Source organism: Haliaeetus leucocephalus, unplaced genomic scaffold (genome assembly GCF_000737465.1).
Source record: "Haliaeetus leucocephalus isolate CR32 unplaced genomic scaffold, Haliaeetus_leucocephalus-4.0 Scaffold339, whole genome shotgun sequence".
NCBI lineage: Eukaryota > Metazoa > Chordata > Aves > Accipitriformes > Accipitridae > Haliaeetus > Haliaeetus leucocephalus.
In genome coordinates, this window is record NW_010972775.1 from 3,982,813 (window position 1) to 3,998,689 (window position 15,877).

General features: G+C 38.3%; 1 protein-coding gene across 1 annotated transcript in view; it reads left to right on the forward strand.

Moving 5' to 3' along the window:
* CIB2 (calcium and integrin binding family member 2) overlaps nt 1-15,877 on the forward strand; it is a 46,839-nt gene that overhangs the window by 29,515 nt on the left and 1,447 nt on the right. Inside the window, exons 4-5 of the mRNA XM_010571675.1 lie at nt 10,022-10,169; nt 10,266-10,461. Coding sequence (XP_010569977.1) covers nt 10,022-10,169; nt 10,266-10,461 — 344 coding nt within the window. The remainder of the gene's footprint in view (nt 1-10,021; nt 10,170-10,265; nt 10,462-15,877) is intronic.

Sequence of the window (15,877 nt, forward strand, 5' to 3'; positions counted from 1 at the left end):
GACCAGGTGACCCGCCTAGTGGATGCGGTAAAGGCTGTGGATATTGTCTGCCTTGACTTCAGCGAGGCCTTTGACACTTGTCTCTCATGGCATGCTTCTTGAGAAGCTGGCAGCTCATGGCTTGGACAAGTGTACTCTTCACTGGGTGAAAAACTGGCTGGATGGATGAGCCCAGAGGGTTGTGGTGAATGGGGTGAAATCCAGTTGGCGGCTGGTCACAAGTGGTGTTCCTCAGGGCTCGGTGTTGGGCCCTGTTCTGTTTAATATCTTTATCAATGATTTGGACGAGGGGATCGAGTGCACCCTCAGCAAGTTTGCAGATGACACCAAGCTGGGAGGCAGGGTCGATCTGCTTTGAAGGTAGGGAGGCTCTACAGAGAGATCTGGACAGGCTTGATCGATGGGCCGAGGCCAACTGTATGAGGTTCAACAGGGCCAAGTGCCGGGTCCTGCACTTGGGTCACAACAACCCCATGCAGCGCTACAGGCTTGGGGAAAGGTGGCTGGAAAGCTGCCTGGCAGAAAAAGACCTGGGGGTGCTGGTTGACAGCCAGCTGAATATGAGCCAGCAGTGTGCCCAGGTGGCCAAGAAGGCCAATGGCATCCTGGCCTGCATCAGAAATAGTGTGGCCAGCAGGAGCAGGGATGTGATTGTTCCGCTGTACTCGGCACTGGTGAGGCTGCAGCTTGAGTACTGTGTTCAGTTTTGGGCCCCTCACTGCAGGAAAGACATGGAGGTGCTGGAGTGTGTCCAGAGAAGGGCAACCAAGTTGGTGAGGGGCCTGGAGCACAAGTCCTGTGAGGAGCGGCTGAGGGAACTGGGGTTGTTTAGTCTGGAGAAGAGGAGGCTGAGGGGAGACCTTATGGTTCTCTGCAGCTACCTGAAGGGGGGTTGTAGTGAGGTGGGTGCTGGTCTCTTCTGTCAGGCGGCTGGAGATAGGACGAGAGGAAATGGCCTCAAGTTGCAGCAAGGGAGATTTAGGTTAGATATTAGGAAAAAATTTTTTACTGAGAGGGTTGTCAGACATTGGAATAGGCTGCCCAGGGAAGGGGTTGACTCACCATCCCTGGAGGTATTCAAAAAGCGCGTAGATGTGGTACTTCAGGACATGGTTTAGTGGGCATGGATGATGGTTGGACTCGATGGTCTTGAAGGTCTTTTCCAACCTAAATGATTCTATGATTCTATGATCAAAATCAGTAGCCTGTGAGAAGCTGCTAGCACAAGCAGGTCTAATTAGGCCCTAAGGCTGTATTCTGAAGTATAGTGTTAAATTACTCAGTGGAGCTAAAAGTTGGGAATTGGGATGGTTGCTCTAAGTCGTCTTTGTCCTACCTACGAGATCATGATACCAACAGGTGAATACAGAACAACTTTGCACTACTTTTCACAAGGACAAGGAAGTATTGCGTGAAATTACAGACAGACAGCTGACATAACGTGTAAATATATTGAGGAACTCATTGCCACAAGACATCTTGGCAAAGACAGCATTAGTCTTCAAAAATTATTTAAGAGCTTTTATAGAGCAGAATTCCACAGATTGCTCTTAAGTTTTATGATCTGGATGTAATATCTAACTCCAGAAGTCCCTGAAATGCTCATTGTGTTAATCTCAGAATATACTATAGTAAGGATCACTATGTGTATCTCCCTCTTTTTTTTTTAATTCTTGCCTTATCTGCAACTGGTTCCACTTAGAGTTAGGCTGGTGGGCTGGATGGACTGGTAATTATGACAGTTCCCATATTATAGTGGTTTTTTTTTTCCCCTTAGAAGCAATCCCTAGATCTGTTGGATTTATTCTTAATGCCCCAGTGAGATTTGTCTGAGATGATTTAATCAAAGGACCTGCTTCTAGCAGTTACATGGAACCAGTCATTTGAAGCTTAGCAGCTAGTACATAAGGAAGAAGATTCTTCACCTTGAAATAGGAATATTTCCTGAAGTGCTGTCATGTTGGATAGACATCTGTATATAAGAATGCAAATTAGTGTTGTATGGAATACAATACAACAAAAATTGTTTTATATTTACATAGGTAAGACCATTAGTAAACTAATCAGTTTTTTTAGTAGCTGGCAGGATGAAATAGCATGGGCTTCACAAAGTCTGAATGCATGGGAGTATCTTGAAGTATTCTGATTGTTTTCAGCCATCTGTTATTTTTGCTTATGCATAAATATTGAATTCTTATCTCTGTGATAAAACGTATCATCCTCAAGGGTTTTTGATTCATTCGTCCATTACTGCAAGTAGTTTTATATCTCTCTAACAAGTCTGCAACTCATTCATCACTGTAGCATCTTAGGTGCTTGTACTAGCACTTCTGGTATGGACAATCAGTATTCCTTAAGTTTTACGTTATTATCTTTAGGATCTTGATAGGGCAACATGTAATTCTCTGGCTCAGTTATATGACTCTGAGGAGTTTAACTGCCAGATCCTGATATTTGCTTTGTGAAAAATCAAGGCTAAGTTCAGGAAAGAAAGCAAGAAATGATAATCGCAGACATTATTTTTGGCTTCAGTGATACAGGACTGAACGTTTAAGGAATAGCTCATTCTATGAAAACTTTAGAAATGGGAGACTACTATATTTACAAGGCAGCCTGGTACTTAAGCTGAGATATAAACCAGAAATTTTATACTGGACCATGATTAGATTTTGAGATACAGGAGCACATCTCGCTTCCTTAGCAATCTTAGGTGGTAATGATAATAGACTTCCTAATATACTTCCGAAAGTAAAGCAGATCATAATCTATCTTCTTGTACCATATCAAGTCTGTGAGGCTTTCTGACCCTGCTTTAGAAGATGTCCCCAGGGTAATGGAACTTGATTTTATGAAAATAGCAGGTCAAAATTGTGTCAAATTTTATAATAATTCTCTCCCAAGTCTCATAAGGCTGTGGAAGAACCTTAGAAATATTGCTGTCAAACCACTCATTTTATTTCAGGAATTCTAGCAGTTCATAGAGAAGGTGCATTCAATAGCTAGTGAGCTTGTTTCCAGTAAAATATTAGTTAGAGGAGAGTAGATCTTCCTCCATAACTCTTTCAAAACATTGACACTAAAAGATATTAAAAAGCTACCTAGGATCTCAGTTATAAATTGGGGTCAATCTTGGTCATGCATTTGCAATTACCTGTGCAGGTGGGGGTAGGGGGGAGAGTCTTTCCCCTAGTTCATTTTCCAAGCAATCTAGGTAGTAACTCCAGCTCATACACCAAGAAAAAAAAATCTTTAATTTTTGCAACTTGAGCAGACTGCTAAATAAATCGTTATGGTGTTTTCTTTCTTCAGTAAATTTTCATCCAAGGTGAAGACGAAGCCAACATTTAAATCTTAAAATAGAAATAAATGAACTAAATGTCTATTGAATTCTAATACAATTAGTGATAATTTCAATGCACCTGGCTTTTTTCATATACACATTACATTTCTAGTTACTGGCAATGTTGAGCTCAATACCACTGTAGATTCTGACAAATGGAGAGAATCAATAATGCACTTTTCTAAATTAGATTCTGCTACTATAAAGAAAGATCTTTACCTCACGCATTAATGTTTTGAGCCAGGTTTTTTGTGTTTCAAAGAAAAAAAAAATGCTGATAGTGAATTATTCACTGTCATTTAAAGTGAGTGACCAACTCATGATTCTTAAAAGTTGACAGTCAGGACAAGAAATAAATAAAGAAGGGGCAGATACTTAAATTGATTAGGTCTACCATTACACTGAAGTTAACAGAACTGGTTTACTCCATCTGTTTCACTGCAGTCTCTGTTTTCTAATTTTGACAATCTTGGTTACACACAGGCAGCAGTCTAATTAACTTTAACGCATATGGACACCTGTGAGATTGCAGCAATTATTATTGCAAAATCATAGCAATGATATGGGCTGTTCAATATGAGACCATGTAGAGAGCCAAAGTGATCTCATTTCAAAGCAAAACTGATTACACTCATGTTATCCCTGTCCCTTCCACAGAGCTAGATGTGGGAGTGTAATCTGATCACAGAGACCGCGTATGATCTGTAGAAGTAGGTGGGTGGCCATCTTCTTTGTGACACATACATCCCTAATTGCCAGAACCTTCAAATTGGTGTGTGGCCTGTCTCTGGTCATTGTAGTGTAGAGCAATCCTTCTGTCAGGAGTTGGTCGTAAAGGGACTTCCTGGAGGGGAACCATTTTAGTTTAATTCGCTTTACATTCTGTTGCTTTCTTGTTTTGGCTCACGCAGTAACTTCATTGATCCTCACAGGCCTTGTCATTAGCTGCAGCAGTGAGTAAGGTAGTTCATAAATCCACACAGCACTGAAACAATGACCAGCAGACACAGGAATCAGTCAAGGGAAAGGACGGACACACAGGGAACAGGGAATCGATCACACATTTCAAAACCAATGTTAGCACCCTATTTTGGCAAGTTTAAACATGAATGCATGCAAGTTGCTTCAAAATAAAATGAAAACACTTCCTACGATTTTAATAGGATGGAATTTTACAAGTCATTTCAGTGAGTCCTCAGTTTCAAAACTTTCCGTGTAATGGGCCACGACAGCTGAGAGAGCAGGTTGATACTCTTCCCAAGGCCCGACCCCTGCTGTGGCCAATCTTTGCCTGCAGCTCATCCCAACTTCCTTGTCTCCGCATCCAGTTAGTTGTTTCTAGTTAAGATGGGATGTTTTACCCCTTTCAGACCACTCTTGTTTCTCGGAAGCCCCTTTTTAACTGTGTGTCTCAACTGTATGCCCTCCAAGTGTAGTAAGTGAGGGCCATTTTCTCTCCCTTGAACTCCAAATCTGTACCTGCTTGATGGTCTTTACCAGTATTGTCTGCAGTTTCCTGCTGTAGTTAGTGAATCGTTTTTTGTTAAAATGCCTTATATTCCCATTATATACTATTATGTTCTGTAATATTTAAACAATTCTATATGCAACCAGAATCTTTTGTTATTTGGCTGTTGTGACCATAGTGCAGCCTTCAGTAAAGAGGTAAGCTCATTGCTGATCTGTCTTAACATTTCTGCTTACTGACAGAATGAGGTGGTCATTTTTTTTTAAGATATAAATGTATTAATTTAGCTGTATCTTAGCCTTGGTTTGTGCAGGGTTTGCTTAATTGATACCCTGTAGGCACTGCAAAGAAGTTTGATGACATGAATATAATGATCTAAACATGAAAAAAAAAAATTACTGATTTGAGGAAGAAGAAAAGGAAAAAAAAAATCCAACAAACAAATGTGCTTTTATCTGCTCCAGGGACAATTTGTTTTTGCACTTGCTATGCTTCCCTTCCAAAGCACCAGCCTCTCCTATGGAGGTCTGGTAATGAATAATCTAGCCATTTTTATATTGATGTTTGTCTGATAAGAGTTCATTTCTATTTTTTTAGGAATAACTCCTGAAATTTCAGAAGGGTTTGCTTCTGATCAGTTCTGAACAAGTCCTGATTAAAATATCCAAAGGGATTCTGGCTTTCAGTAGTCTGCAGACTGCTTTTTGCATTTAAATATTTTCGCTAATGTCAGTGGGGACTTATGTTCAAACAAAAAGAGAAAATGATCATCATGTTTCTGTGGATATAAAACCGAGAAACATTTTGTTATGACTGTCCAGCATCTCCAGCTTAGTTATCTTGACATATCTTACAACTTTACTTGCAACTTCTTATTTCCAAAATGCAGTCAGCTTGTGAAAATAAGACACAGCACTTTAAATCAATTCATTAAGCTGCAAAAATGAATAGGGCAAAAGGACAATGCAGTGGTTTCCTAGAGCCTGTGATGGAAACTAGAGAACAGGGGAACATAACAAGTGATTTGGTAAGATTTAGCTGCAGTCTCAGGAATAGACCCTGTAATAGTTTCTTAGAAAACTAATGGTTGTGGTTTACTGTATGGTGTTCTAGGTCTGTATGTTGGAATAGATGCCGCATGACATTCAAAAATGTATAGAAACACAATTATCTGAGTAGAAAAAGTGATTGTTAAAAAGATGGATGGCACGTTTAGGAGGATTAACTCAAGCCACTACAGCAGCATCAATCTGCAAAACAGCAGAGTTTTAGCTGTAATAATTATTTATTGTTTCTGTCTCCCCTCTCATTTTTATTGTGAGAGGACAGAAAAAGCTTTTTAACAATACAAGTGTGAGTTTCTAGTTTTAAAAGGATTCTTCTTTAAACAATTAGTGCTTAAGGGAAAACAGTCTAGGAAGGAACAGTATCATTTTCCCTTTAATCCCTTCCCCCATGGCTTTTCCTTTAAATATGATGGAACCCTAATCTGTGCTCTTTAGAGTAGAGGTAATGAAATTACAAAAAGGATGTGAAAAGTATCTGTGAAGGTAAGCTAATACTTTCCATTGTGTAAGCTACAGATATACTGCCTGAAGACACATAATATGAGAAAGTTAAAGGAAAGAAATCAATATGAGGAAAGATTTTATTTTTCATTTAGGTTTTAGAGATCCATTTGGCAAAGAGTTACTTAAAAAGTATGCTTAGGTCCATTTAATTCATCGTTAATTCATCTGTATTTTTGAGATCTCCAACATGCCAAACAGATAATTCATCTTATGCAACTGCAATATGCTTATTAAGTCAGAGAGATTATGCCTAGCATTTTTAATGCAGAAAGTCCTGGGTTTGATATTCCCTGCTGATAGGGATATTTGCATCTGTGTGCCCCCTGTTTGTTATCCAATGCTGCCTCTAAGATGTCAGTGTCATGGTAACAGTTGTAAACTTCTGATGAGGTTTGTTCCAAAGAAAGCAATATAATATTCTAGAAATAAAAAAGACAATTTTTTCTAACATGTTTTCTTGTCCACTCTGATATTTAGCATTCTGTAGTATTAAACATTTAACAGATACACCAATTTTTTATGTGCTTTTAGGAAGAAAGTGGGCCTTTTCCAGCCCAAATGAATCTTACTTTGGCTTATTAATAAACTGACAATTTGAAACAATAGAATTACTTGTTTTCCAGAGTGTCTGTATGTATATTCGTATCACAGACAGGCATATTTCCAAGCACTCAAGTCAGATACTTTAGCCTTAGCAGTACCCACAGATGCACATCTGCTATACCTCCTCTACACATCATGCACATGATGCGAGTGATCATTATGTATCCCTTTACAATGACTTTCAGCCATCTGGCTAGTTCTGGGGTGTTGTTTTTCATTCTGAGATTCTTGAGAGATGTGACCCTGCTGCTTTTTTGAGGCTGTTGTCTTTTTTTATTTTCAGGAATCCCTCTTTTTCTCTCTATTTAATTTCTTTTTTATTTTTATTTGGCCTGCTTTTGTCTTCATCTGAACAGTGAGCTCAGCCTTACATGTTCAGCTCAGAGCACAGTTAGCTCATTAATCTCCTGCCCTTTGAAAAATGTAGGCATGGTCCCTATTGTGGAATTACTTCAGTCATTGAACCCTGTAGGAGAATTTGAATTTAGTATTGACTACTTTAATGGGCTGTCATTTGAGCCTACAGCTCTGTGGTCCCTATTTCACCTATCCATTAAAACAGCCTTATTCCTGGCCATTATCTTAGCCAGAAGGACGGAGAGATCTTGGCATTTAGTGGTGCATTTTGAATCTTGATTGTCTCAGGGAATTACACTTCCATTGTCTGTTTCTCAGATCTCACCCATCCTTGGAAGGTTGACACTTTGACTGATTTGTCATTAGATGGATATTTGCCTTTTGGCAGACTCCAACTAATATCTACCATGGAAGTAGTCCTAGAGTGCAAACCGCAAGACCCAAAGACATCGCATTAGATAGTTGATGTATCCTGAGTGCTTTGTAACCATTAAATAGAAACCTCCCAATAGAACCAGGTATGCTCTCTGAGGATGTGGATGGCCATTATTGCTTCTGTGAAAAAGTATCTCAAAGTTCCAGCTGGCATGGCCACTGAAATGTGTTCTTAAATTTGCCAGGTGATATGACTTGACAAATGTATGTAGGTGTGGTATAGCCTTGACCAATCCACGCCTTGTACCCAAATGTCTGACCACATCTCTGTACTTGCATCTCGGAACTAGACACTGCAAAGTGTCGTCCCATAGTGTGAATCTACACGTTGACCCATCACCTGAAGAAAAAAGGAAGGCTGCTTTCCAGGAACTGGATGTTCTTTGAAATATCCGCATGCACAGTCACACCTCACATTTCTCTTAGAGAAATTAAGCTTTTGTATGTTATGCTTGTCTTTTAGCAAGAATCCTTAAAATTTATTCATTATTTGAGGCTATAACAAAATGTATCTTAAATGTTATGTCTGTGTGGGTGACAAATTTCATTATGCTTCCAAGTTCCCCCTGTGATTTCAGTTGAACATCTTTATCTTCAGCTTTAGTTGTAAGTTGTAAGCTGCTGCAAACCATTTAACAGTTGTTGAATTTCACTTGAGGCAGCTGCATATTAGTGGTAAGTAGCCCAATTCTTGTAAGGTACTTTACATTCCTTTAAGATGAAGGATACTACAGAAATATAAATCATCAGTCTGTTCATGTAACTCTGCTTTGTACATGCTGCTTGTATTTTTTTTTTAGTTTCCACGGGTATGCAGAAAATGTGTTCTATAGATGCATCTGTTCTAGATGTTCAAGAAAGAATTCAAGTAAACTGAAAAATAACATTTTCTAGTAATTTACCTCTCAAATATAGCTGGTTTATGAAATTTCATTTAAAATAATTGGATGGTTTGTGAATACCTGTTAGCTAATTAAACTTGGAGATAAAAAGACATGAAATGGATATATGATTGAGCTCCGAGCTTTCACAATACTGCTTCTTTTAAAGCCAAATAAAATGCTGCATGCATGTTAAAAATAATAAACATGATATGCCACCACCAAAGCTGATGACTTTTATAGGAGATCAATATGTTAATTGGTGTCTTGACTTCAGATAAGATCTGTAGAACAGCTTTGATTAGAGGCTGCTCAAAGTCCAAATGATGTTTGTGTTTTACTCACTTTCAGCTGAATTGAGTTGATTTTCCCAGTTTTATAGCCATAGCTACAAATTCATTTTCGGTTTTTGTATAGCTGTGAGAAAGATGTTGTTTTGTTACATTAAAAACAATTGTTTTGGACTTCAGAGTAGTAAAGCAGCTTTTCTTATGCTTGCTTGTGTGTTTATGGTTTTTGAATATTGTCTTATTCAGAGTAGCCTTGACACCAGCTGGGTTGGTAGGGTGCTAGAAAAGGATCTTTCAGGGTCATCTCTTGCAGAGATGAAATTTCATTTAAAACTCTGGAATTTGTAGTCAGTTCAACCAGAGGGTTGGACATTGACGTGTATCAGAGAGAAAATGAAAGACTTTTCTGCAAGATTCTACTGGGATGTTACTCAACATCCTTAGTGAACGGACATGGTTTGGTTGAGGGTTGATTGATGGTTCCATATCAGTCAGGTGTGGAATGCAAATACTTCCTTTTTAAAGTGGTTTCATAGACAGTATTTGTTCATCCAGCCTTCACTTAGGTGCCACCAGAAGATGTAAAGACCCTGTTTGTTTTATTGGCTTTCTACCTTGGTCTCCCTGTTTCCTTCCCCTTCTATCATCCTCTGTTTGTGTGTGCTAGCTTCTTAATATAGGAGCTGTAACCCTCCTGACCATGTCAGTCTGCCACCCTGTCAGGAACCTGTTACGTGCAAATGACCTTCACACTCTTAGTACCTTTACCCTAACATTTATAAAGTATGTGTTCCACCCAGGAGAAACAAGATGAGCACCAGTTTAGAGAGAATGAGTAACATTGGAGCTGAGAAAATCTGGGCAAGAAGTGGTACCATGCAGCAGCGCGTTCTGCTGACGCTTTGTGCTAAAGCATGCAAATGTAAATTTTTAGATGCACTTTGGAAGGAGAAGAGCTGTCTTCAGAGAGCCAACCATGGAATTAATTACTCATTAACAGGGAGTCTGCAGCTTTTTGGTCTTCCAAATACTGAAAAATAATAATAATAAAAAAAATATGTATCTGTTTTTCACAGGAGAATCCCTTCAAGGAAAGGATTGTGGAATCTTTCTCAGAAGATGGAGAGGGAAGCCTCAGCTTCAATGATTTTGTGGATATGTTCTCTGTGCTCAGTGAAATGGCTCCCAGAGAGCTTAAAGCAATCTATGCCTTTAAGATCTATGGTACTGTATTGGGATGCTTTTGTATGCCTTTTTTGTTTGGACTAAATCACTATGAGAGTTGTTGGTGATCTTTTCTTTGGTTCTTTTATTGTTTAGATTTTAACACAGATAACTTCATTTGTAAATCAGACTTGGAAAAAACCCTCAATAAGCTGACCCGAGAAGAGCTAACAGCAGAAGAAATCACTTTAGTTTGCGAGAAAGTGATAGAAGAAGCTGACATGGATGGTGATGGGAAACTAGGATTTGCAGATTTTGAAAACATGATTTCCAAAGCACCGGACTTTCTCAGGTATTGTTTTAAGAAAAAGATAGTCTCTTGCATATTTTCAGGTATTTTTTTTAAGAAATTGCTGCATAGTGTAATACAAGAAATGTTAGACATAAGTACTTTACTAGAGAGCTGACTAGAGGATGACTTCTTACCCTAACTCAGTTTATTTTTATAGAGCATATTCCAGTACTCTCCTAACCTGAAGACTAAGAGCTCAGTGACTTTTATCTCCCTTTTTTTTTCTTCCCTGTTTGTGTGGTTTGTTCAGGAAAATATTTTGCTCTGTTATAAGCTCAAATTCATATTGTTCTCAAGCCTATAGCAAGGATCCATGCTGTCTGAATAGCAATGTGTGCAAATTAAAATGATTAACTACTGCAGTCTTTCTTCGATCCACTGTTAATCAGGGGTTTTATTATAATTTTTTATTTTTGTTGCTGTTTCTTCCTAATAATCTGTAGATAAAACCCAGCTATCTTAAGACAGTTTTTCTTGCACACTTCATATCTAAAGAGATCTTTTGAAAAGGACAATGACTTTTTATTTTTACACATTAATAAAACATTCTATATAAGTAACAGCCTTAATTATAAGTTTAAGTAATACAAGGATAGGCCTTCTTTAAGAAATGACAGAGAACTAGCCAGCAGAATAAGATACTCCTAGACTGGCAGGAGTTCATATTTGAATCTTAAATCCACTGGCAGAGTAGGCTGAAGCTAAAACCTAGGTCTAATTTCTCCCCAAATTTCAGTGGTCTGGGTTAACTATGTTTGATAGTCAATGCTTGATAACCTGAAAAAGTTTTTCATATTCTTTGTTTGTACACATTGTTGTTAAGTTAGTAGTGTTGCTGTTTGTCTGGTGATAATTGATAATAACACTTAAGTTCTAACGTCTGGGAAGATAAATAATCCAACGATTGTCTTGACTGCAAGCAGGTATACAGTATGATTGTAAATTGTTTTGGGAATGTTGGAATTAGTAAATTCTAGTTTCTGCAGACTTGTGTCTCCTGATTAGTTGGCTGATAACTGAGAAGGAGTTTAGTTTCAATTTTTTGCTGCAGTTAAGGCACAAAGACTGGTTCATCTATGTAGATTTTCTGATGTCTGGAAGGGTGCGGAATTATTTTGCATCTTTCTGTGAAGTGGAACACTTAGAGACACTTTTTTACACAGCTGCCTGTTTGCAGGAGATTGGCAGAAACTTAATCATCTTTAAGTCACGTGTTGTTGAATTCTGCCAAAGGATTCAGAAGTTACTGGGGAAGATTAACAAAGCTCACAGACTGATTGAATAAACTGTATTTTCACAGGAAATAAGTATAAAGGTTAGGATAGCATTAAGATAGGTAAAAATTTGGACTGGTGATCTTAAGAACGTCTAAGTCTTCTGCAGAGCCCAGAACAGTTTATTTCTTTCATAAATGAAATTTCTGAGGAAAGACATTATAACAAAATGATTCTACAATAAAGCATGAGGACATGATTCCTGTGAACCCTGAGAAATATCAGCATCTGGAGAGGATATGCTACAAAGTTAATGTGAATGTCTTTTATACAGTAGAAACATATCGGACATTCCTTGACTAATCAAGTGTATCAACGGAAACTCTTTTAGAACAAGACACATATCATTGTTATGGTGAGGCTGAGCTGAGTAGGTATTGTAATATTTTGTTTACATATATTTCCAGCTAAGAAAATGTTTTCTTTATACTGTTATCCGTATAGAAGCTGCTGGGGTCAGGGAGAGTTTTTAATCAATCAAAAGGCTGTACTGTACCACGGGTAGAGAACAGAGATCAAATGTGAAGAATTGAAGGCAGATCTGAAGACTCGGCAGAAGCTGTAGTTTCAGAAGTTTCCCGTGCCATGACTGACTGTACTGCTGTGTTGTAGAGGCTCGCAAACTGCTGACTGAGACTTCCAAGCTAAGGATGCTGTGCAATCCATTCACTTCCTGAGAAACTAGCAGAGAGGAATATTTGCCACTATAGCCATTGGAATGACTGTCATAATTATTTTTCTTTTCCAAGTTTGTGATGTTTTGGGAAACTGACGAAGTGAATGGAAAGACCTGAGTGCTGGGTACTCAACAGGGCAAGGAAATTAGTAAAAAGGGATGAAGTGAAAAGTACAGAGCTTGTTATGGATTAGGTAAAGAGAAAATAGGGAGGGATCACTGACAACACTTATAATCTCAAAGGACAAGGCTACCAAGTATTGGAAGACTGATCATCCAGTTGCTCAGTTTAAACGCATATACTTTGATCCATGTTTGTGAAATGGTGAACTCATGTTATCAAGATGTCTCCTAAATGTTCAAGATGGCAATGTGTATATTTTAGGCAGATTTTTTCCATCCCTGGCTTCAAGGGAAATGGTAACTTCCCTCTCCTTTCAGGTCCAGGAGATTAGGTGGGTCACAGGATTCAGCTGTGAAGTCCTCAGGCTTAAGAGCTCCTGATGTGACATGACCTAAAGAAGGGTTTCCTTCCACCTTCCAGCTGAAACACTGGTTTAGAGCCTCTGACTGTTAACTCAGCAACATGGTTTTTTAACCTTTGAAGCTATATGGCAAAATGAGGGTGTAAATGGAAAAAGTCTCAGAGCCAAGAAGAGAATGTGTAGTTTCTCTGATTTGGTTTCTGTTTCAGCCAGAGTTAACAGCTGCAGGAAAAGAAGGTGACAAGGTCATGAGACCATTTCTATCCAAACCAATCTGTAGAAGACTTGATACCTCTCCCTTATTATGGTTTACTGTTCATTTTGCCTGTAAAGGTATTTTATTTTTCGAGGACATTCTTAGTCATATTTTTGCTGTATGCACTGCATCATAGACGTACATATTTAATACTGAACTTCCTGATCTGAGCCACTTACTCTCATTTTTTAAATACTGTGTAAATGTTGCCTTCTAAAGGGAGACAGTGATTTGATTTTTGGAATGGGGTCCATTGAATTTTAATGCCACAGTAGGTACACCAAGATCTGATTGGAGACTGAAACTAAACCAGTGCTCTCTGATAGTAGCCAATGCATGCTAGCATGTGACAGAATGTATGACATGGAACAAGAGTGCAATTCCTGTAGCTGATCTCTCACCACAAAAAAACCAGTTCCTACTCATTGAGTTGAATTACACCATAACAGTCTTCAACACATTACCTATTTATTTAATGAAACAATGCTTTCTTTTGTCTTTCTGAATTTATCTCCAGCTCAATTCATGGCCTCTCATTTTCTTCTCTTCTGTGTCTTCAGCTGTAATGGTCCTTTTAAGTGATAACCATAGGCTGCATGCAGCCAAACTGAAGACAGGGCTGTGCAGTTTGACATGTAATATAATACAGAACATGCAAAGCACAGGAACTGTCTTAACAGTGGATTAACAACCATATATGCCAGTGGTAAACTTATGCCTGAAGTATCTTCTTAATATTGTAAAAAGATATGAAAACATGTTTTCATCTAAATAAAATTGTCCTTTTTTAAATCTTCTGTGTGTGGAAGAAATACCACCCTATCGATGTCCAGAGGCAGCGATAATTTCATTTGGTTTTGCATCTCTCCACTTTCTGTGCCCAACCAAATGCATTCCAGACTTTAAATTCAAGGAAGCCTAAGTGCCTATTGATTGATACTTTCAACTGCTCAGCAGCTGTGAAAATTCAATACCTAGGAACCAAAGCAATAGCCACTTTTGTAAATTATTGCTAGTAAGCAATTGGAGATGGTAGGTAACTGCAGTTTTTGGAGACTTTGCTGTGAAGCTATGGGCAATCAACACTTCTGAATATCTGATTCCAGAATACCATACTGGCACCTGGTATGTGATCCTTTCTGAAAGTATTGACTAACTTACCAGACCCCAGATGATTTTTATTTGTAGTAGAGGATTTCTTATTCTGTTCTTTGCCTTTTCCTCCCACCAAAAGCCACTTCTTCACATTGTAAGAGTAGGGAACTTAGGATGCAAGGCAATTAGGTTTTATCCCTGGCTCTGCCATTGCTTGAGCAGGTGATCTCTGCTAAGCCATAGATCATTTTGTTCTCTCTGCTCTGTTACATGGGACCAGTGCTTACCTGACTTCTGACAAACATTGAGAACTCTTTTATAATATGAACTATCCAACTGTAAAATCTCATCATCACTAAAATGAGGTATGAAATTACTGAGGAGGAATACCTTTTTTACCCTGTTTGTGGAAAACCTTTGAAGGCCAGATTCCTATAACAATGTACACTCTGTTTTTGAAGTGCTTTTTTTCACACAGCTCAGTATGTTGCGTTTTTTTAAGCTGTCATACTATCATGCATACTTAGTATATACAGCAGGCATTCATTTTGGCACCATGATCCAGGCTTTTACCTAGTATAAGCTAAAGTTCATCCACTGTATGTTGACTGATTTTCCTTATCTCATCACTTGTTTCTCAAACCTTTACTTAATGACCCTGTGTAGGTTTAATCTCCTACAGACAGCCTTTGCAAGCTTTGTACTGCTGTCAAGCAAATGAAGATGCAGTAAAGTCTGTTGCTTGATTTGCACTGCTGTGGTTGAGGAATTTTTTTTAAGACTAGAAGAAAATACTGCTAATCATTGACCAGGGAAGAGGATATGCATTTTTGGCTGTTATCCCAGAAGCTTGAGCAAGCTGTAAATAATAATGACAGTTGCTAGTTCAGAAAATTTGATCCCAGTAGGTTTATTTCACTCAAAATTGCTATCATTAAGAAGGTGCTTGTAGTTTAATGGAAGTATTAGCAGTCTGAACTGGCTAAGTGTTCTGTTCTACAAGACTGTTTACATTTTCCACAGGAAATCGTTTTATAAATCATCCTGGAAGCTTAAGCTTATTTGAATGCCTGAGGGTGAAAAATACTATAACAATTTGAAATGGAGTTTGAGAAGAATGTGGCATAAGTAACACCTGGATGCTGCCAGAACTAGACAGAGAAACAACAGATTAAACAAAAATATGTCTTTGGAAATGCAGTATTTCTGAAACTTTTGGGGGCCTTTACCTGTGTAACAGTTGATGTTGTGACTCCAGTCCTACTTAAAGCTGAAGTAACAGAAGCTCTTTTACAGGAAATGTGCATCTCGTAAGACCTGTCCCAACGTGCAGATTATGTAGTTCTTAAGGACCAAAATTAGAGCTAGTGACAAATTGGCAAGAGATGCTTAGCAAGAAAACAGTGGAAGGGAGTAATTTCTGTCAGTGTTTTTCACAGAATATTTCAGCTGCCTCTTAAGTAAAAAGCTTAATCTCCAAAGTCCAAAATGATACTCTGATAGAAATACAAAAATTTCCAATAAATATCTTTCCAGTGAAGTGGATTTGGATGTGGGTTTTTTTTTAAGAAGACATGCCTAAAATGTTTTCACATACAATGCTGTGGATTTTTAGTTCCTAGATACTTCC